The sequence below is a fragment of the Rhodamnia argentea genome, chromosome 3 (genome assembly GCF_020921035.1).
Source record: "Rhodamnia argentea isolate NSW1041297 chromosome 3, ASM2092103v1, whole genome shotgun sequence".
NCBI classification, from domain to species: Eukaryota; Viridiplantae; Streptophyta; class Magnoliopsida; order Myrtales; family Myrtaceae; genus Rhodamnia; species Rhodamnia argentea.
Window position 1 is genome coordinate 32,849,016 of NC_063152.1, and position 22,943 is coordinate 32,871,958.

Below are 22,943 nucleotides of genomic sequence, written 5' to 3' on the forward strand. Positions count from 1 at the left end.
CATATCGTCAAACATCTGACCAGCACTATGAGATGCCCGGGTCTTCTCTCCTCTCCAAGCGATGGCTCTTATTCCTTGGTATGCCTCCCGTCAGCGTCCTTGGAGAGTCATTGAATTCGCTCCACCTCCTCACGGCGCTCGGGAGAGATACGCAGTCTTTGCAACGAGCAAAGTCGCGACATCTCTCGACAGTGAGAGAAACGACAGATTCGTCCTCGAGGGAAAATGAAACGAACAAAAGAAGACATGGAGAAGTTATAAATGGAGGGAGAGAGAATAGCGGTTCCCTTCCCATTGCCAGCTGTGCAAATTAAAAAAAAAAAAACCCTGGTCGAAACAAATTGAAATTGTCAACACAAAATAAAATAAATTACTCTATCCTTTCTTAATTAAAACTGCCCAGTTAATTTTTGAAGTGGTGCGCTTAACCTGAATTCCTCAACCACAAGCCTTCCAATACTCATGAAGCACGTCTTCCTCACCGTCATACGTGGAGACTCCTTCAAGTTGAGGTACCGCCTTCAATTTGGGACATCTGCTGATCCCTAATCGAGAAAGATGAGGCATGGCTCCTTCAGCCACCCTCCACTCCTCCAAATTTGGCAAATCTCCCGGAAGTAAATGCTTGAGTTTCGGAAAGCCTCCTGCAGTGCAAACCATATCCTTTCCCACAAAAGCATGATGCCCCAGCAGGAGAACAACCAAGTGCCGCAATTTCTCCAATATTGGCATCGGATCTTCTTTGAGTTCGGAGTGAAATAAAACCAGCTTCGTCGATTGCTGGGGTAGATACTTATGTTACGGTAATTTCTCTATTACCCCCCATATGCACAGTTGCATGGAATAGGGATAACTTGAGGTTTTCCTCAATTCACCTTCATTTATTGATCGAAAGCTTCGGAAGCCAAAAGAAGAGGATTGAAGATTTTTCAACTTGAATTCAGCAAGTTGTGGAAATATCTCCGACTCGTTAGAATTAATGACTTTCAGTTTTTGCAGATTGGTCGGTTTGCCTACATCCTTCACATCACAATTATCCAGACAGAAGTTTCTCAATGTCCGAAGATTCTTTAAAGTGCCCAATCGCAACTTCTTCCGGTACCCATGGGGTTTCCCAGTGACATGGAATGAATAGGGGAGATAGAGGTGTCTCAACCTTCTCAGCTTCCATAGCACATCCGGCACTGCATGTATCGTCATTTCGATTACTCACAAGTCCAAGAATTCCATGCATACAAGATTCCCCATAGATTTCGGCAAACCCTGAAAACTACTGCCTGCTAAACTTAAGAATCTTAAATGGACTAGGTCTCCCACTGATTTGGGTAATTTTCCTTCCATATTGAAAAGATATTCTAGCTTCAGAACTCTAAGAAACTTACAGTTAGTGAAAATAGGTTGACATATCTTCCACTTCCCTTCCATAGATCCGAAGAACATGAGAGTTCGTAGGTGGAGCGTAGCCCTTCCTATCTGTTTTAGACTCTGAATCATGTTTCTTTTATCACTCATGCGCATATTGAGAGAAAGCCTGCGTATTTTGCAAGTTGACTCGACTTTTGGTGCCATCGGAGAAGAGCAATCCTCCGTCTCATTGTCCTGCTGAATGTTAAGAATGCTTAGAAAACTCTCTCGCATAGCCATGGAGACGCATAATTCTCGCATCAGGTCATGGAGGTGGCAGGTTTTGATCTTTCCACTCAAGTTGAATCGTACTTGAACCATCCCTCTATTAACCAACTCCGTTAAATATTGCTCCGCTACATCTTCCACTTGAGTTTTACTCTCTTCTTCATATGCATTCAGCAACACAAAGCCTTCAGCAATCCACATGTTAAGAACCTTCGTTGCGGGGATTTCTGCATCCTCTGGAAAGCTACCCAAATGTAGGAAGCATGGCTTTAGTTGCCATGGTAGATCATCATAGCTCAAGGCCAACACTTTTGATAATTCACTCTTATCACTAAAATGCAAATTAATCTTTTTGTAAACCTTCTCCCACTCGTCGACCGCCAGAAGTCCACCGTTGACCGCCAGAAGTCCACCAAGCACGATGATAGCCAAGGGTATTCCTCCACACTTCTTAAGGAGCTCATGTCCTAATCTCTTCATGTCTTCATTGATTACTGCACAACAACAGGCAACCAATTGCAACTCAGCAATCACAGGAAGATGCAATTTTCATAAAAGGATAACATCAAGGACGAATATCTACCTTGAGATGTTTAAGTAAGATGCTATAGTTCTTTGTATTTCGTGGATCATTTATGCTTTTGTAAGGGAAAGACTATGGAGACCACAACAAAGCTTCTACATATGCCTCCATCTACGTCTAAAAGATCAACTACCCTAAATTAGAAAATGAAATGTATTATCTTTGTTATTTGTGGCTTGAATTGAGTGACTCAAGCAAATGTATAACAACAACAATCCTACTTGATGAAGAAAAATGAAAACAACGTAGAGATAGCTCAAGAGTGCTAGTAATATCACGTGACTTGAGCGTGCCACTAATCTCCCGCGCTACTTCTAGTGAAATCTTCATGTTGTCATCATATTTTCTCGAATAAAGACTCATGATTTTCCTAGCAGTCCCAAATCTTATTGTCAAAAAAGGTGACCTGAGATGAAGCCTATAGAAGAAGTAACATAGCTAGGCTTCACATTATTTCATAAGTCCCATGAAAATCGCTTACTATGTTGGCCATAAAAAGTCTCCTCGATATTTATCCTCATCAGAGGAAAGGAGGAGCAAAGTTTTTAGGATGTTGGTTTAGAGGTACGATTGTTAGCTATTAAGAAACAAAAGGGGCTTTTCATTCCCTAAATATTGAAATTATTGTGTCTAATACTCGGCAATCGATCATTTGAACTCCACTGCAACTATTGTCGCGACCTAAAAAAATAAACAGGTTAATTTTCGGGCTAATGGATTATCAGGTTAATTAATTAACTAACCTAACTCGGACTCTCCCAAGTCCATACCAAATCGCAACTTAAGGTTCAAATAATTAACATGCAACGTGTTTTGAATTTGGAGTCGCCACTAATCATTTTCGGTAGGTTGATTAGAAACCTAAATAAAATAGCGGGAGAAAACTATCTTATTTCCGCGAACCGGAGATTTTGAATTCGGGGATTTGGTTACGCTAGATTACTCTAACGCCCTTTCGGTACCATTTTCATGAAAAAATATTTGATTTGGCAATTTTGATGGATTTTACTTGAAATTCAAAGATGCAATTTTTTTGATTTTTTCTTCTTTTTTATGGGGGTGTAAAACATTGAACTTTGTACGATATACACCATGGGTGATTTAGAAAGAAAGAAAACACAGCCAATCCACGAGTATTTATAAAAATAAATTAACATGTAATAATGCTAAAATTTGGAACACGTGGCATGTCTAAAATAAACAAACAAATGTTCAAACCAAACGATTACATTTTTGTAGATCGAGATGGAAAGGATTACCTTCTATTACACAAAATCTTACTCACATACACGTTATAGTTCCCTTCAAGATCTCGGAGCTGGAAGAATGCGGCTGTCGTCGAAAATGGCAAGCAATGGCGTTGTTGGGTGGCGAGAGGCGAAATATGTGTCGGGACTCGTCGAAGATGATGCTCGACTAAAACTCTTTTCTTCACTCTCGAATTTTCTCTTCTGATTTTTCTCAATAACTCTCTTTTTCTTCTCTAAAAATTCCTCTCAAAAACTCTCTCAAAACTCTCTCAATTCTCTTCCACTCCCCCCTCTAAAACTCTTCTCAAGAGCTCTCTACCTTCTCTATCACCAAAATTCTCCTCCTCTTCCCCCTTCTTCATCTTCATTTCTTCACCTTCCATTTTCATCTTCCCTTTATTATCTTCCCTTCATCATCTTCCCTTCTTCATCTTCTTTTCATTATCTTCCCTTCATCATCTTCCCTTCTTCATCTTCTTTTGGTATTTGCAATACGGTCCCCGAAGTTCCAAGTATTTGCAATACGGTCCTCGAAATTTTAAGTATTTGCAATACAGTCCTTGAAGTTTCAAATCTTCTCGGTGTATTTTTCCATCCCGTGCCTAGTCTAGACGCATGCTAAATTAAGTGTTACGCTTGCCCGATTATATGCCAATGCAATGTACGCTAAAAATAAATATGTGAGATGATTTTTTTATAATTTTTATGCAAAAAATAGATTAATCAAAATTTAGGCGTCAACAGCTGCCCCTCTTTGAGTGGAGGCTCGTAGAGGTTCCGCTCAAAGACAAAATTGAATCCTAAATTTTGATAGTGCAAATTATGGATGAACTTTTTGGCGGGAGTTTTAATCCCATTTTTTATGTAATGAAGTGATGCATGATATGCAAGACTGTAAATAACACGTGTCATAATTTCCCTTTTTCATGTTAGAGAAACCTGCACATGGATCGCATACAAGAATACCTGTTTTACCAAATTTCTCGTAAGCTAATGGTTCTCTTAATTTCCAAGCTTCTTTTTGCGGATGCAAGGATTTTAAGGTATCGGTGCCTTATCCGTTATCGGAGACTTCTCCCTAATGCAAGACAGCGCAAGATATGTGTGTCGTTTGAGATCACAAGAGCTACGTCGTTGTGAGTCGAAAGGAAAGAGATCAAGTTCACAAGAGCTACGTCGTTGTGAGTTGATTAAATGTCGAAATCGCCAGTGCATATGTCTTCATGATTCGATAAAGGGGAACCAAAATCATAAGAGTTACGTCGTTATGATTTGGTTTGGATCAAAATCATGGGTGCTTATGTCTTTATGATTTGATAAAGGAGCCGAAAATCATAAGAGCTATGTCATTATGAGCCGACTAAAGGTCAAGATCACCGGTGCATACGTCTTCGTGATCTGAAACCGAAATCATAAGAGTTACGTCGTTATGATTTGATGAGATGTCAAGATCGCCAGTGCATATGTCTTCACGTCCCGAGATTGAAACCATAAGAGCTACGTCGTTATGATTTGATAAGATGTCAAGATCGCCGGTGCATATGTCTTCACGTCCCGAGATTGAAACCATAAGAGCTACGTCGTTATGATTTTATAAGATGTCAAGATCGCCGGTGCATATGTCTACACGACTTGACGGGAGAGGCATATTGCCCGAATTGAACAATATTTGATAGGAGCACCATCAAATGGAATCGATAAGTACAAAAGGGGCATATTGCCTGAATTGAATCATAACAACTATCATGAGAAGAGTTGTTAATTTGAAAAGGGGTTCAGAAAACTTACATGGGTTCTCCAAACGATTAATCAAGGAACGAAACAGATTGCTCATATCGTACCTGGTAGGCATTTGCCAGCAAAACTTGCTCATTCAATAATCCTTGGATGAATTTCGAGACCTTGGGAGGGAACTCGAACATCGGGAATGTATTACCTATCATAGAATGTCAGAGGTAACACACACAAACATATTCAACAATGAGTATAATGCAATCACTCATACTATGGTTCATGCATAACCATTCTGTCAAGTTTGCATTACCAATTTTGTCCAGGGAGGTTCTCACATTACGAATACCTCGAATGTGAGCTGAATGGGGGGACTTCGGTCCGAAAGGGCTTTCTCTCACTCTCGAGAAAAGCTATTTATCCTGTCTGCAGGATTCAAGAGAAATCACTCAATCTTTCCATCATCGCATTCAATAAGGATCCAAGTAATCTCGCAATTGATACGACCGAGCCGATCTGGAGGTCTTGATTAGGACCGTAATGAGGGCTAGGTCAAAGGTTTACAAAGAGGACTCTAGTTGAGTCAAAGCTGCTGAAATGAATTTCTTCATCATCTGCTCCGGATTTACAAGTCAAGAACCCCGCAAAAATGAGAGAGAAATAATCTTGCTCGAACCTCTTCGAGTGATGCTTAAAATCATTTAACTCTACGTTAACTCAAGTGCCCTAATCGGAAGAGACTTTGGAGGGTTATAACGTAGGCTAGGATTGGGGAGCGAGGAACGAAAAGGCTCGTTTTGGCTCAGAAATTAAATGAGAAGGGGCTTGACGTTGGTGATCATCGCCGACTAGTCACCGATCTTGGTCTTCCGGAAATGTCTTCGGAAAGAATACCATCATTGAATGATGGATGGTAGTTTTCTACTGAAAATTGCACTTTGCAAACTGATTTCTTGGGGAGTCTTCTTCACAACAAGTGTCTGTCAAGGATTTGCAAGAGACACAATGCAAACATGTACATGGAATTTACAACTTAACATGCAAAAATGTACATTCAAAATTCAGAAGTACTTTACAAATGAATGTGCATTGGCCTTACTTTTGATAGGCACTTTGCTTTTCCTATACTTGAAATTTTCATATGAGATCGGCATTTGCTTTTCTTACTCCCGACTCTCATTTTTCTTTTTTTTCTTCTTTTTTTCGAGAAGAGATTTCTTTTCATTTTTCTTTGAGAGCTCTTCGACATCTCTTTATTTTGCTTTTTTTTTTTTGTTTTTTTTGTTTTAGAGCGGGCCCTTCTCCTTTAAGCTGAGTTTGCCTCTCCTTTTTTTTTACAATCCCATGATTTTGAACCAGGAATTACAACAAACATAAACATTTACAAAGAAAAATTATGTAAACATAAAAAATCTAGCATACAAGAAATGAGTCCATTCGGGAATTCTCTGTTGACCCGACCATCTCCAATTCTAATCCTTGGGAAAATGCTATCTTCGTCTTTGGAATGAGCAAATGATCACCAACGGGGGTTTAAGAAATGAATTTGCAGGCTCAAGTGGGCTACGCAAAGAATGAAGTATATAGGATAGAGAAATGAATGCTCTTCATCATCCTAAGGCACTTGAATTAAAATTCGAGTATAAATGCAAAGAAACACCCGAAGATTAATGTTAGTCCGAGCAAGAAAATTTCTAACCATTTACCTCGTGTTGCTGCTGGAATTAACCCGTCTGGACCCCGATGTGGGGTGGTTCTTGACAGGGGTAAAGAAATGAAACCACCGCTCAAAAGGGGTAATCAATGGATAACTTGTAGTGTTTATGATAGAGAAATGAACGCCTCCGTCACTTCGGTTATCGTACCTTTCGCGAGAAAACTCTTTACCTCGGGGAATGCGGAATTTTGCCACCGTTCATCTCGCTTGAAAAAATTGGACGTGTTTGGGAAAGGATTGCCTTACATCATCCTGTCGTGCCCCATTCCATACATTCGATGTATCTTATGCGGTTCATGTTCCTTATTCAGAGTTGGTAAATTAAACATGAGGAACAGTCATGCGCAAACTATGCAATGTATGAGTGTTTTTGAGCATATAAAATGCAGCAACTTTTTATCTTGGTGGACAGAATTCGCAAGCACATAAGAAACTTCTTAGGGGCGTGGATCGGGAGTTGCCCTCGCTCATGCAAATGAGTTGCAAAACTTCATTATCCGGTTCGAGACATGAGATTGTCAAAGGCTCTAGGAATTTCTTATTTCATTAATTTTTCATGGAGAATGGATACTTCCCTATCTGGAAAGGCGGTGACCCTCGTAAAAATCAAAAGGGAAAGTATCAATGTACGTTCTCATGTCCTAAACGAGTTGAAACGATACCGCTTTACCCTTGTACGTATTCCTTGCAAACTTTGAATTTGAAAAGATCGATTCATCTGGATCGGATTGTATGTCCGGGATGTTATCTCTCCGGTTTTGTAACCATCTAGGCTGAGCTTCAATCGGCATTGAACTCGCGAAGCAAAAGGTTTTTATTAATCTTTGTACATTGATGCCAAATCCCGGGATCGAACCCGGGATGCCTCGGACCACTGTCATTCCCCCAACCACTAGGCCGTGGTGATGTTGGCGTCCACGGTTGGTTCGCTTTTTGCTATATTGTTCTCAAAACAGTTGGCAATCCCCTGTCGAGAATAAAATAAGCATAATTTAGAGTTTGAAATGATCGAGGGCCAATTGGGACGATACGGAGTTACCCATCTTTGAGTCCGCTTGGTCTTTTACTCGTATTCTCCCAAGTAAGGCTATTCGGAATCTCTCTTTACGGGCGTTCAGGGGCGTCGTCCACAAATTGATTTGCTACGGGCCTAGCTTAACAAGGAACTTACGCATTTGATAAGATAGGAGAAAATTCGCCCTTTAACTCTAGACAAATTCTAGACAGCGAGAAAGTAAAAAATATCCCACGCAGGGGAACTATACATGGAATTAAAGAAGTATTCATGCGAGATTGGTTCCACCTCTCTTGCTGGCCATTCCAATGATCGACTGATTTTGTCTTGGATCATACACCAACGATCGTTGTTCAAGGATCTATAATCACTTGCTTCGGATCACAACTCGGGAGGTCCTTCAGCTCCGAACCGGTTGATCAAGGTGGTGAGCTCATCATCAAAGTAATCTTCTGATTGATACTCGAATTGGGTAGTGTTACTTGCTAACACTAGCGACGGATTTCCCACTTTGTTTTCACCGTGAGCGATCTGACTCCTTGAGCTTGAGCTTCCGCCGTTGCTCGGAAACTTGTAGGGATGATCAACCGGTTTGCTGCTAGAACCACCAGCGGAAGGTTGGTATGGCCTGTATTCTTGATTGGGAGGTGGCCGGGTACCTTTTGCTCGGTAGGTTTTCCCGGTATTGATCTTCCAATCAACTTTGGTCCGGTCGCCTTGATTCCAAGCCGTAATAACTCTTATCTCTCACTCAATCTGTCATCTTTTTCTTTTCTGATATGGAGGAGCCCTCAAATCTTTTCGCTTTCTCTACGAACGAGGCAGTTATTTCCCTCCTCAAATCTTTTCGCTCCCTCATACGGAAGAGGCAGTTATTTCCCTCTTCAAATCTTTCCGCTTTCTCTACTAACGAGGCAGTTATTTCCCTCCTCATGTATCCCCCATGATGACAAACTTGTTGGTCGTTGGTTATTGTCAACGGGTTAATCGATTACGGGCATACAATATGCCGTCTTTTTTAATACCTCGATCTTCGGTGGGTCAACCTCAAATCCATTGGCGACTTGTAACATTGAAGACAAGGTAGCCAATGCATCGGTGAATCGATTATGAGTCCTGGACAGATACTCAAATGAGATATCCTTAAATTCCTCCACCGGTTCATCCAGATACTCATGGTAGGACAGCAATTTAGCATCTCTCGTCTTCCACTTTTCTTACCGCAAACCTCTTAGTCGTCGTGGCGACATTACCGTACCAACCTTTCTTTATGCCGTTCTCGATTTCTTCAGCCATTGCGATGAGATGGCTGAATGACGTAGCGGCGGATCCCAAAATTCGAGTTCTCATAAGCGGTGGCGGGGTGGAAACAAACAATTTCATGAGTTCCCTTTTGGGAGGGACTGGTTTCAATTGAGATGCCACGTTCCTCCACCTGGTGGCATACTGCTTGATTGTTTCTCCCTTCTTCATCTCAAGCTGTTCAAGGTCTTCTCTAGTGGTGAGCACGTCCAAGTTAAAGCTAAAATGTTTGATGAAAGCATTAGCTGCCTTTTCCCAATCATCCATCCGGTAGATCTCGTAGTCCGTATACCATCTCATGGCAGCTTCTTTTAAACTAGCCTGGAAAGTCTGAACCATTAGAGGGCCGTTGGTCGCATGCTTATTCATTCTTGCCTGGTACATCCGGACGTGCTGAACCGGGTTGGAAGTCCCATCATACTTCTCGAAGTCGGGCATCTTGAATTTCTCCGGCATTGTGACCTTTGAAAAGATAGACAAGTCAATCTGGGGTATGTTGTGAGTCCCCTCAACCTCTCGGATCCTCTGTTCCATTTGGGCCAACAGCTTGGCCGCATCACCATTTAATCCGGGGGCCACGGGGCTGGCTTGAGGGATTGGGACTATGGGCGGCGTGCTCGAGCTCACGCCCGTGATGATCACATCATCTAGTGGCATTGTCGGATAGGGAGTAGCTTCCGGGGCTTTATCGAAGTTGTCCGTAGGAGGAACTAGAGCAGGAAGCGGCGGGCTGGCGGCGGATGATTGAAGTTTGGCGGTGAAGGCGGCCATCATTTCTTCCGTCTTTTGGGACATCATCCCTTCAAAGCGCTTGGTCAAGGAGCCAAGTTTCTCGTGCGGGGCAGCACTGACGGTAGCGTTGATGTTGGCCATCCTCTTCGCGATCGATCGAGTAATATATGGAGGATCCGTGATAAATTACCTGTACGCAGTAACAAACCCAAAATGAGTACAGGGAGCAAGAATAGCGAGCCAGCCCATGACATCCCTCTAGACTCAAACGAACAAAGTGATTATGACCAAAAGATTGAAACATGTAATTTTCAGTTTGTCCGCTTTTACGAAAAAATTCGTATTAATTCGCACGTTGATCAAAACATGTCCAAATTTTACGAGCTTATAGTTGAGAATGTGATGAACAACTTTTATGTTGGCCAATCATACTAGAAATGCACGGATCAAATCAGTTTAATGTGTCTTTCCAAAAAAATCACGTTCAGAAAACTGTTATAACCGCATGTTGTTGAAAAAACGAAGGGCCATCTTAAATTATGAATTTAATTCTGAAATTTTGCAAGATATTAGTTGAAACATAGGTCTACAACTTTCATGTTTGGCACTTACTCAAAGCTCGATCGTAGAATTTAGTAAAAATCGCACAACAGGAATAAGCCAAATCAGAATTGAGGACAACTGATGAAATTGTAAAAGCTACGGAAGCAAAGTGCGAAATTGGAAATAAGATAATGAAACTTCTAAACAATCAACCTAAACCATGGACCGGCCCAAAATAAAAATGAGATAACAGGGTACAAGAGACAAGAAATTACCTCTCATACGAAGAAAATGCCAATCACAAAGACATGCGCATGAATTGTGAGTTTAAATCTTATTCTATCTATCCAAAAGGCTTCTGCAAAGTGAAATGATGAACGAAACGACATGTCGCAGCCTCGCGCGCAGTCATCATGACTAGTCGCAACCTCGCGTACAATAGTCATGACTAGTTGGGTCCAATCACTTCGGCTTGGTTCGGTCGACAAGGGCAATTCTCATGCATCGTAGCCTCACGTGTATGAGAACGACCCTTGAGCCATTTTTTGGAAAAATTTTCGGGATCCAAATGGGATAACCTTTAGCGAAACCTTACCGCCAAGGTTAAAGAACCATCTAAATACCATCTTAAAACTATTAGTGTGACCCGGGTCCGATCACGGGTTGTGTGCGGTGTAGTGCAAATACGATAAATCATGCACAACAATTAAAGGCAAACACCGCTTCAATGATTCAAAAGTTAAATCACAATTCCAATTCACCAAGCTCGCAAAACAAAGGGTTAGCCGATCACTCCTCCCCTTATAACTCCCAATCTGCAAAAACATTTAACACCTAAGAATGAGAATTCAACCAAAGTTTACCAAATCAAGTGATTTCTTTTTCATGAAATTATCTGGCCTAAGTCCTCTTTGGGTCCCCAAGTGAGTCGCCAAGCTGTCGCGACCTAAAAAAATAAACAGGTTAATTTTCGGGCTAATGGATTATCAGGTTAATTAATTAACTAACCTAACTCGGACTCTCCCAAGTCCATACCAAATCGCAACTTAAGGTTCAAATAATTAACATGCAACGTGTTTTGAATTTGGAGTCGCCACTAATCATTTTCGGTAGGTTGATTAGAAACCTAAATAAAATAGCGGGAGAAAACTATCTTATTTCCGCGAACCGGAGATTTTGAATTCGGGGATTTGGTTACGCTAGATTACTCTAACGCCCTTTCGGTACCATTTTCATGAAAAAATATTTGATTTGGCAATTTTGATGGATTTTACTTGAAATTCAAAGATGCAATTTTTTTGATTTTTTCTTCTTTTTTATGGGGGTGTAAAACATTGAACTTTGTACGATATACACCATGGGTGATTTAGAAAGAAAGAAAACACAGCCAGTCACGAGTATTTATAAAAATAAATTAACATGTAATAATGCTAAAATTTGGAACACGTGGCATGTCTAAAATAAACAAACAAATGTTCAAACCAAACGATTACATTTTTGTAGATCGAGATGGAAAGGATTACCTTCTATTACACAAAATCTTACTCACATACACGTTATAGTTCCCTTCAAGATCTCGGAGCTGGAAGAATGCGGCTGTCGTCGAAAATGGCAAGCAATGGCGTTGTTGGGTGGCGAGAGGCGAAATATGTGTCGGGACTCGTCGAAGATGATGCTCGACTAAAACTCTTTTCTTCACTCTCGAATTTTCTCTTCTGATTTTTCTCAATAACTCTCTTTTTCTTCTCTAAAAATTCCTCTCAAAAACTCTCTCAAAACTCTCTCAATTCTCTTCCACTCCCCCCTCTAAAACTCTTCTCAAGAGCTCTCTACCTTCTCTATCACCAAAATTCTCCTCCTCTTCCCCCTTCTTCATCTTCATTTCTTCACCTTCCATTTTCATCTTCCCTTTATTATCTTCCCTTCATCATCTTCCCTTCTTCATCTTCTTTTCATTATCTTCCCTTCATCATCTTCCCTTCTTCATCTTCTTTTGGTATTTGCAATACAGTCCCCGAAGTTCCAAGTATTTGCAATACAGTCCCTGAAATTTTAAGTATTTGCAATACAGTCCTTGAAGTTTCAAATCTTCTCGGTGTATTTTTCCATCCCGTGCCTAGTCTAGACGCATGCTAAATTAAGTGTTCTGCTTGCCCGATTATATGCCAATGCAATGTACGCTAAAAATAAATATGTGAGATGATTTTTTTATAATTTTTATGCAAAAAATAGATTAATCAAAATTTAGGCGTCAACAACTATAGATTCATAAATTTTTAAAGCTTCGGAAAGGCAAGACTGAGGAATGACGTAATTGGTATTTGTCCCTCCATCTCTGGTTGTCTTTCGATACCTTCTACAACTTGACTTGTAGCTCTACCTTGGCCAACTCTAGGTCCGACAGAAGAATGTTCAATAACTAATCCTGCAATAATAACAGAAGCGTCATAAATCGGAATCAAGCAGGCAATATAATCTCTTGGAGCTACTGTATGTTAGGATAATAACTTTAGAGAAGCCTTACCTTTCGTTTCAGGGAACGCCCTCTTCTTCAACAAATCCCAGCTCTCCTGGTCCGATAAGCACCGAAGTTCATGGACAAGACCTCGAGGATTGATATATTCCGCTACTTCTTTATTGCGGGTTGTTATCAATAGCTTGCTTCTCGTGTCATCCATCGGGAATGCGGCTCGAAGACAGTTCCATGCTTCTTTGGTCCAAATATCGTCAAGAACCACGATACATCTTTTCTTTTGTTGGATCTCGTATAGAGCTTTAAACAATTCGTCATCTATCATCTCCTTAACTTCCTGTCTTTGATCAGGGATCAACTTAATGAGAATTCCCATCAAGATATCTTTCACGTGGTATTCTTGAGATATACAAGCCCAAGCGATACCATCAAAATTGTTCTTCACTTTTTCATGAGCAATGACTTTCTTAGCGAGGGAGGTTTTGCCCAAACCACCCATTCCCCATATAGAAATAACTCCCTGCTTTTTTTTATCATTCAACATCTCCTCCACCAATTCCTTCATACTATCTTCCCTCCCGACAAAATCCTCCTTGATGTGATCATAAGTTCGTCTCGACATAGAAGCTCCCCTGTGTTTGCGTTCGCCTTCATTCACAGATCGTATGCCGCGATCCTGCATGCTCATTCTAAGATTGGAGATTCTGGATTTTAAACCCTCAATCTCTGTCCCCACCATATGAGCCTGCAAGCACGCGCACTTCGCCACAAAGCAAGCATAAGCTTTGATGATGTTTTGTCCCTTCTTCTGCGCCACTCTGAGGATGTATCGTTCTATGACGTCCTCGGCATCATAAGCAATTTCTCGGAGTTGGGACACCCATACTCCAACAGCTTGTTCGTGCTCTGGTCTCGCGTCCGCGTCCATCAGAAAGCCCTGAATCAGCTCCAGCTCCTTTTGCAGGTCCTGGACCTTGCCCTCCACGCCCCACAAGAATTTGGCCTCGTCGATGAGCAGCTTTCCTATTGTCTTCCCCATGGATGAAACAACAGACTCGGCCATTGGTATCGCACTACTTGACTATGATCAGTGGAGCTTATGATTGAGAATGTCTTGAGGAATTCACTTCTGATGCGTTAACAAGCCGTGATTAATTAGGCCTGCGTGTTGCAAAGAAGAGAGGACAAGAATAAGTAGATAGAAAGTTACATATTACTTTGATAACACACATTCTATATCCACCGACGCAAGAAAATCACCCCATGAAGAAAGAATGGAGTAATGGTGAAGTTTACAAGAATTTATTCTCTCCGCAGGGAGAAGAATGTAATTAAAGTTATCAAAAGGGTTATGACAGCAATCCAAGATGGTGTGAAGGCTTTCTTGTTTGAAGGACAAAACTGAATTTGCTTTGACAGCAATCAAGAATAATACTTTCTTGTTAAAGGCTTACTCATGGTGAGTTTGTCTTGATTGCACGGTGAACAAAAGCGGAACAAAATGCTGTCATCATCAGTCTTCCACAAGAAGCTTTCAAGCTCGTTTTGCGCTCATATTAATAATTCATCTCTGCCATGACTATTCAAGCTATCAAAAGTGCCGTCCCTCTCGCATCTCTCGCAATCCCTAGAGATCTTCTTCATTCCCCAAATGCAGCATCGTGGAGGCTCTGACGAAATGGAACTTCACCTTCACCAAGCACCTGCAACGAATATGAAGCTGACATTACCTGCTCTTTTCCCTTTTTATCTACGACAACACATTCCCGACCCTAATTTCAGCTCACTAGCATTTCCGTAACAAAAGAAAAGAGAGATATCCAAAAGGCCATATCCTGAAACAACTCTATGGGCTTACCCAAACCATATTCTATATTCGCCAACACGAGAAAATCATCCCAAGAGAAAAAAAAAAATTGGAGCAATGGAGAAGTTTACAGGTATATTTTCTTTCCGCTGGTAGAAGAATGTGATTGGTATCCACTACTTGACTATTATCGGTGGAGCTTATGATTGAGAATGACTTGAGAATTCACTTCTGAGGCGTGAACAAGCTGTGGATATATAGGCCTGCAAGTTGGGAAGAAGAGAGGAAAGGAATAACTACTTAGCAAATTCTATATCCACCGACACAAGAGAAAAATCTCCCCAAGCAGAAAAGAATGGAGTTATGGAGAGGTTTACAGGTATATATTCTCTCCACAGGGAGAAGAATGTAATTAAAGTTATCAAAGGATTATGACAGCAATCTAAGAAGGTATAAATGCTTTCTTGTGTGAAGAACGAATCATGAGTTTGCTTTGACAGCAATCACGAATATGTTGCTTTGTTGTTAAAGGCAATATATGATTGCTAGGAAGAATAACTTGAGAAGTCTAGCTACCAAGTCTTTGTCCTTTGTCGCCCTAATCATTCACTGGAGTTGCATCTTAATTTGCTTGCTAATGAATTCAGTTTAATTCTTCAACAAAATTTGTCCAACTTGGTGTAAAATTCAAGGATGGGCTGCTCTCATTCATCAGCCTACACAGGGTCGTTCTATCACATTCCTAACTCAGTTTGCACTCGCCGGACATTTTTTTAGGGATTCTATGATGCCAAGTGACAGTCATGAATGGACTCATTAGGAAGTCGGATGATGCGGGGCGTAAAACATTCCGTTTCGTACATTTTCTATATAGACCTGCTCTAACTTATGTAGTACATTGTCTATATACGTCTCAAGCATTCGCTGGTGGTCCATTGTGCGTGCAAATCCAACCATAGTGAGGTTGCGGAACGGATCATGTAAATCCCATCAAAAGTGAGGAAGCGAAATCTTTGCACTCGTGAACTTCTTGGTAGTACCGTCGTCAAGATACAAATTCGAGTTAGACTGCACGGTAAGAAGGAGGCAAAACGTGTAGAAGGGCCAACCTGAAAAGAAACAACAAAAAGCAACAGTAGTTCAGGAAATATTGGAATAAACTCATATTGGGTGTGATTCCAACAAATAATCTACTTAGGAATGTTAGGTTCTTCTCTCTCTTCTTTCTAAAGAAAGATATATTTCCTTTTGCAGGGAGAGGTCATTAGTATCTTACCTTCCTTCTCAAGGACACGACATAAAATGTGCCCTAGTTAACTTAGCCGGCCAAATGGAATGGGATGTGTAGTCCTTACAAAGGCATGTGTCGAAAGAACGAATGAGGAAAAAGAAGGCGAAACATCATGTCCTTACAAAATTATAGGAAAAATTACTAAAAAAGTCCTAAATCTATTGCAATTGTGCTAATTTAGTCTTAAACTTTTTTCTTTTCCAATTCGGTCTTAAACCTTTGTATTTGTGTCAATTCAGTCTTTCTAGCCAATTTTGGATAGAAATTGTTGATGTGACGCTTGAAGGATTGAATTGGTACGAATGCAAATGATTTAGGACTAAACTGGCAAAAAAAAAAGTTTAAGATTGAATGAGAATAATAGCAATAGATTTAAAATATTTTTGGTAATTTCACCGAGAATTGCATAACGTTGTTTGGTCCCATGAGGACAAGCCCCTAGAGACAATTACAAATGTAGGATACCCGTCGAAGTTATACGTAAATCTTTTTCATCGAAGAAGAATATGATAAATCTTTTGCACTTGTTAATTTTGACCTCAAGTAGATATTCCTAATCATATATCTACAACTTCAACATTCGAATTCGATTACTGAAATAATTCATATGTTTTAAGTTTCATTTTTTGCATGTTAATTTTTCTTCAGACAATCTGTACAAATGCATGAGTGCTATCACTTATTAGTCTAGCGTCAATATATTGAAGCTCCGCTTTCTTCTATCGTAGGTAGAGCTGGTAAAATGGGTCTACGAAGTACTCACCCATTTTTCAAAATTTTTTGTTAGGCTAGGTTTACAATGCATGTACTTCGAGCAGAGTCAAGTTCGATCAAGCTGCGAAAATCTAGTATGTTGGGTTTTATATACTTAAATTCCAGTCAAGCTGGAGTATATCAAGTTTTATATAGGGTAGAGTTTGACTTGGGAAAAAGAATTGAATCGAGATTGAACCGAGTTTCGAGCTTTGAATTCATGAGTCGAGTCGAGCTCAAGCCTACCACTGTCTGTCTCAACTCAACCTGATTTCACCGCAAAATTTGGCCGGTTGAAAGATGATTCTCGTGAGCAATTTTTGAATTGATGATAATTAAGCATGATATTAAATGGAGTTATTTTTAAGCATGTTCGCCATCGACCAAGTCCTCCTACTTGTTAAAATTTTATTTGTTTTTTGGGTTAATATCACGAAAAACTCCACGCTATTATTCATGTGACAAATTTATTCCAAACTTTTTTTTTACCATAATAAACTCCAAATTGGTACACTTGTGACAAATTTACCATAAACTATTTTTTTTACCACCAAAAACTCTAAACTAGTATACTTGCCATAAATTTACCAAAAACTAATTCGTTTACCATAAAAATCCTCAAACTGGCCCACATGTGACAAAGAGAGGGTAAATATCTCAGCTGGTACAACTGTCAATTATCACGTGTCGTCTAACTCAACAGTTGGACGGTGAAATTTCACGAAAACTAATAGAGAGTAAATTTATCACAAGTGTATCAGTTTAGGGTTTTTGGCGATCAAAAAAATAGTTTGGAATAAATTCATCATAGGTAAACTAGTTTGGGATTTTGTTGTGGTAAAAAAAAAAAAATTCGGTAATTTTGCCGTAGGGATACCGGTTTGTGATTTTTCATGATATTGACCCACCTCCTCCTCCTCCTTCTTCCTTTGTGTATTTTCTCATAAAACTTAGTCTAGTCTAGCAATTAGCAATGGCTTGTGAAGATGCTAATAACCAATTCATTTGATGGAAGGGGAAATTACCAAAAAAGTCGTAAGTCTTTCTAATTTGGTCAATTAAGTGCTAAACCTTTTTTTCTTGCCAATTTAGTTCTAAACTTTTTGCATTTATGCGAGTTTAGTCAATTTAGCCTATTTTGACCGAAAATTATTGACGTAGGCATCGACCGTCTTACATGATACGGTCGACATCGACATAGATATTTTCAAATTAAACTTTCATAATTTTTTGAACTTTTTATAACTTTTTTCTTTTCTTTTTTTACTGTTTTTCTTGCACTTAGGGCCGCGGCAAGCTCTCGCTAGCAAGGGACACGGCGCCCTCGCTTGGCCAGCTTAGGCGAGGGACCACAAGCCCTCGCTAGACGGGGCGAGGGTCGTGATGCCCTTGCCGGTGCTGGGGACGGTGTCTCAGCCCTTATCGGCCGTAAGTGCAGGGAAAAAAAGATAAAGAAAAAAGAAAGAAATTCTAAAATATTTTTAAAATATGTCCACGTCAGCGTTAGTCTTACCATGCGGCCAATGTCTACGTCAGCCATTTTCGATCAAAGTTGATCGGATGGATTGAATTGGCACAAATGCAAAAAATTTAGAAATGAATTGACACAATTGCAATAGGTTTAAAAATTTTTTTGTAATCCTCCCTCGGTTGGACCAATCATAGCGAGAACTTGATCTCATCTACGCCTTACACATCACGCTACAAGTGCATAATAACGAGATTTCACCTTGTAGTACTCCATTAGCTCGAAATGGCCTATCTCGAAGGAGGGGTGAATGGGCATCGATCACTTTCACTAATTTGCGAGTTTTAGATTGCTTTATTAATTTTTTCCTTAACGAAACCGGCGTAATAATCCAAACGTATCTCAAACAAAAGTTCATGGCTAGTCCATGCATGAATTGAGTACTTGAAGGCGTTAAATTTCTGTGGGTAAAACAATCTGAAGAGAAAAAAAAAAAAATGAATCAATTGAATCGTTCGATCTTAAACTCTACCCACAGTTAGGAAAATACACACAGAAACGAAAAGGGGGAAGTTGTTGTACAATAAAAAATCTAATGCATTAACTTTGGTTAGAAAATAACATAAATCTCGGGCAGAAACTAGCGAATCTACATACGTACCATGTTTACCAAAGCATCCAACATCGGAGCCTGCGGATCCCTTGAGCCCGCACCTCCCACCACTTTTCTCGGAGACTCGATGATCCAGTTGATCCCACTTCAGGACAACACTGTCAGTTATATCCGTTGGATATTGCCATGACACCGGAACAGACACGGTCCAGTTACGACATCTGAACTCTGAGAAGTACCAAAAAGCGTAGATGTTCCCAATACTGCTGAACAGCACGTTGTTTCGTTGATCACTGAGGCAGTCCACCCGTTCGATCCCGAGCTCCGACGATAGATCTTCCCTGCAACTCACGAACATGAAGCTCTAATACTCTTGCGCCACGAAAGGCGAGCTCGAAATGTCAAGTTTGGAAGCCGCTTCGCTAGGCAGTTGCTCGGGTCCTTGACACGACATATAGTTGCTCATAGTTAATGAGGTCGACTGCGAAGTATTGCGAGTCGGGCAATTGGAGAATCGCTTGGCTTCGGTTGTTGCACGAGAGATCGAAACCCGGATAGCCACATCGCTCGAGTTGGACGTCTCTCAGCCGAAAAGGGGTGCGAATCTCGGGTCCGCCACATTGACAAGATTTATTTCCTTTTGAAAGGGAGATTATGAATTTTCTCCTGTACCTAACTCAAGGACACAACCATAAAATGTGCGTTAGTTAATTTAGCCGGCGCCAAATGGATGGGGATATGTCGGTCCTTAGCAAGGTAATATCAATTTGGGTTTTGTTGTTTGGTTCCATGAGGACAAAAGCATAAGACAATTTACTTGGGATTCCAATCCATTTGCTCCTCTTATGTTCTTCTTGAGCAAATATTTGTGCTCACCTGGTCGACGATGATCAGGTCAATCCCAGTCATTCATCGCCTGGATCTCACGTTGGTTTATAAAACTAAGGGTTTATGACTAAACCAAGTTCGCAAGGCATTGACCATGATCCAAGCATGTATTAGTAAACTGAGACACCCCAATTCCCTATTCTCAAGGCGATGTCCGCATAATTTGCAAAAGGAAACTATTAGCCTGACAGTCTAATAATACTGTCAATTATTTATGACCTCACGATGTCCTAATTAATGAGTGCTTTATATAAAACATGATGTGATGGTGTGTGAATCTACGATTGAGATTTTACCGTCCTTGATAGTACTATTAGGGAAACATCATTTACAAAATTACGTAGTTTCCATAATTGGATACTTTCATGAAAATAAAAATAAAAATTTTCGTTCATTCTAAGTTTTAAACCAAGTAAATCCTCCCAAATCTTGTATCTACAACTTCAACAAACAAATTCAATTTTTTGCAATAATTCAAGTGTTAAAAATTTCATTTTTGACATGTTTAATCTTTTTTCGGACCTTCTGTGCGTATGCGTATGTTCAGTTCATCCGATTAGTCCATCGGTCCCCAAACCACCCACCTAGTAGGCTACTTCTCCTTCATTCCTTTGTCCAATTTTCTGCTATTTGCGTATGATATAATTTACAGCCTCACGGTCTACACATTTTGTTATGCAACTTAGTCCAGTCTAGCAACTAGCAATGGCTCGTGAAAAAAATGCTGATAATCGACTTTCCAATGGACCAACCATAGCAAGAGGGGGGTGAATGTGCATCCGTCCCTTTCTGTAATTTGTGACTCGCATTTTATTATATCGTTTACAAAAATGAATGAGACAATGAACTTCCAAAGAGAAAACACACAAAGTTTTGCGTTACCACGTTCCTACACACGGCAATTTAGTTTCCGTTGGTTGCGGACATAGAATCTCAAGATCTACATAATCCAAGGTGATTATTATTCTTGTCGAATTGCAAATTTACAGTAGTAAAGCTAAGTTTAACAAATAGACTCAAGATATCAAAGGACTAAACATGAATCAATTAAATTGTTGAACCACACTCGTGTAGGTGCAACCACAAACTCTACCCCCAGTTACGACAATACACACAGGGAAGAAAAAACAAAAACAAAGGGAGGAAAGTTTCCGTACAATCGTAAATTTCAATTCTATTAACTCGTATTTCTTTTCTTCTTCTGCTCCACTTTGATGAGATGCTCTTGTTCATGTTCATATACTGGCACTGCCTGAGGAGATGAACTTCCAAAAGAGAAAACCGCCAGAGGCTGCGCATTGCCATGCTCTTCTACATGGCAATCTACTTTCAGTTACTTGCGGTCATAGGATCGGGAGACCTACATAAACCCAAAAAGAGATCATTATTATTGTTGCGCGGAACAAGCGATCGAACAATAAAATAGACATAACAAGAAAATAAATCGGACACTAGATGAACGTGGTTCGGTCGTAGAGACCTACGTCCACGGGGAGAGCAGCAACGAATTCCACTATAGAACAAGCGATACACGGAGATTACAGAACCACACTCGAGTCACTCAAACACTCTCGGTGTTTCTCAGCCCCAATTACATTCAAGAACGCACACAGTGTTTAGCCCCCAATTTCTAACGAAATAATCTCTCAATCTCGCAAAGGAATTACACAAATCTAACCTCAAGATTTAATCGGCTTCGACACTTGAATTCTTGATGTAATTTTGCGAACAAAACTCACGAAGAAAATCATTGCCAAGCACTTGATCATAAACCGGCGCTTCAAGACTTCGTGCATTCGAAAAACCCTTACCATCTGCGACGTTCGTTGCTTTTATATATAGCAAAGCCAGCAGAAGTCTTTCTGCACATATTGGTCAATGACACTCACATCCAAGTTTGACCGAACTATTCAAGTCCACGGTTGGACTTATCCTTTTGTTGTTTTCTTCACTTTTGGACTTATCTCTTTTTTTTCTTTGCTGACTTCAAGAAGGAGATCTCCAAGACATCACCTAACAGAAGATATTCCACAACATGCAGTCCCGATGTCCACGAATATTGAAATTGGGACTTTCTTGATCTTTATCTTTTTCTTCAATTATCTTTTCAAGTTAAAGTCTTCCATCTTGGATTCTCAACACGAGAATTATCAAAGCCAATTCTCACCTAACAAATAATTTCCTTATTCATTTATTTATCGTTGCAATTTTATATTTTCGCTTTGGGCTCAAACTCGAGACATATTTTAACAATTATCATATTGAACTAGCACAAAAATTATGCTAAAAGGGCTGAGTTTGATTAGAATGTACGGTAATTGAGATGACTCTATATATTAATCTCTAGTCAGGGGTCAAATGAGGTCGATATATCTATGTTGTTGGAGGGTAACTATAGGAACAACAAATTCACATACCCCTTGTGATCGCGGCACAATGGACAAGAAGCATTTCGTCTGAGCCACTGGTCGATGCACTGGGCGTGGAAGTAGTGTCCACATGCAGGGATGGTCTGGAGTGTCTCCTTGGGTTGGTACTCTGATAGGCAAATCGTGCAGGTATCGTCGTTGGGCCTAGGTACTTGTCCATTATCGTCGACTTGAATCTTCGGATAAGATTCTATCGTGGCTAGATCAATGCCAGCGACGCCACTGCGGGAGCTTCGAGTTTCTCTCGAGGGGCTTGAAGGAAATGAGATATCAACGACGTTGTTCTCGCCGTCCTCAATGCTAGGAGGGTGGTCCCCGGCGACCATGATGACTAGAGAGCGGAGAGCGCGAGCTTAGGTAGCACGCTATACAAGACATGCAAGCGACGAAGGGCAATATGACGCCGGAGAGTATCCAAAACTTGGCATTCTGTAAAACCCCTACATGATTGATTGATTGACCATATTGAATAATGAGACAGTTCGAGAGTGATCTTTAAATTAAGAGATAAATTATATGTGGGGGAAAGCTAGGTATAACCGTATGATCAACCGGTGAAAAATAGATTTGATTGCTTATAATCTATGAAATCGATTTTTTTTTTTTCAGAAGTGTTCTTAAATCCCTGTTTATTATACACGTTAATAACATAAATCTTGGGCAGAAGCTAGCGAATCTAGGCACGTACCATGTTTACCGAAGCATCCAACATCGGA

At 40.3% G+C, this 22,943-nt stretch overlaps 1 protein-coding gene across 1 annotated transcript; it reads right to left on the bottom strand.

Annotated features, from left to right (window-relative positions):
* Positions 1-1,209: 1,209 nt before the first annotated feature.
* On the bottom strand, positions 1,210-14,111 carry LOC115733964 (putative disease resistance protein At1g50180). Its single transcript, XM_048275963.1, has 2 exons — positions 13,030-14,111; positions 1,210-2,126 (listed from the first exon to the last, which is right to left on the bottom strand). Exons 1-2 carry the CDS (start codon positions 14,039-14,041, stop codon positions 1,210-1,212), a joined length of 1,929 nt encoding a protein of 642 aa, XP_048131920.1. The 5' UTR covers positions 14,042-14,111.
* Between the last annotated feature and the right edge of the window lie 8,832 nt (positions 14,112-22,943).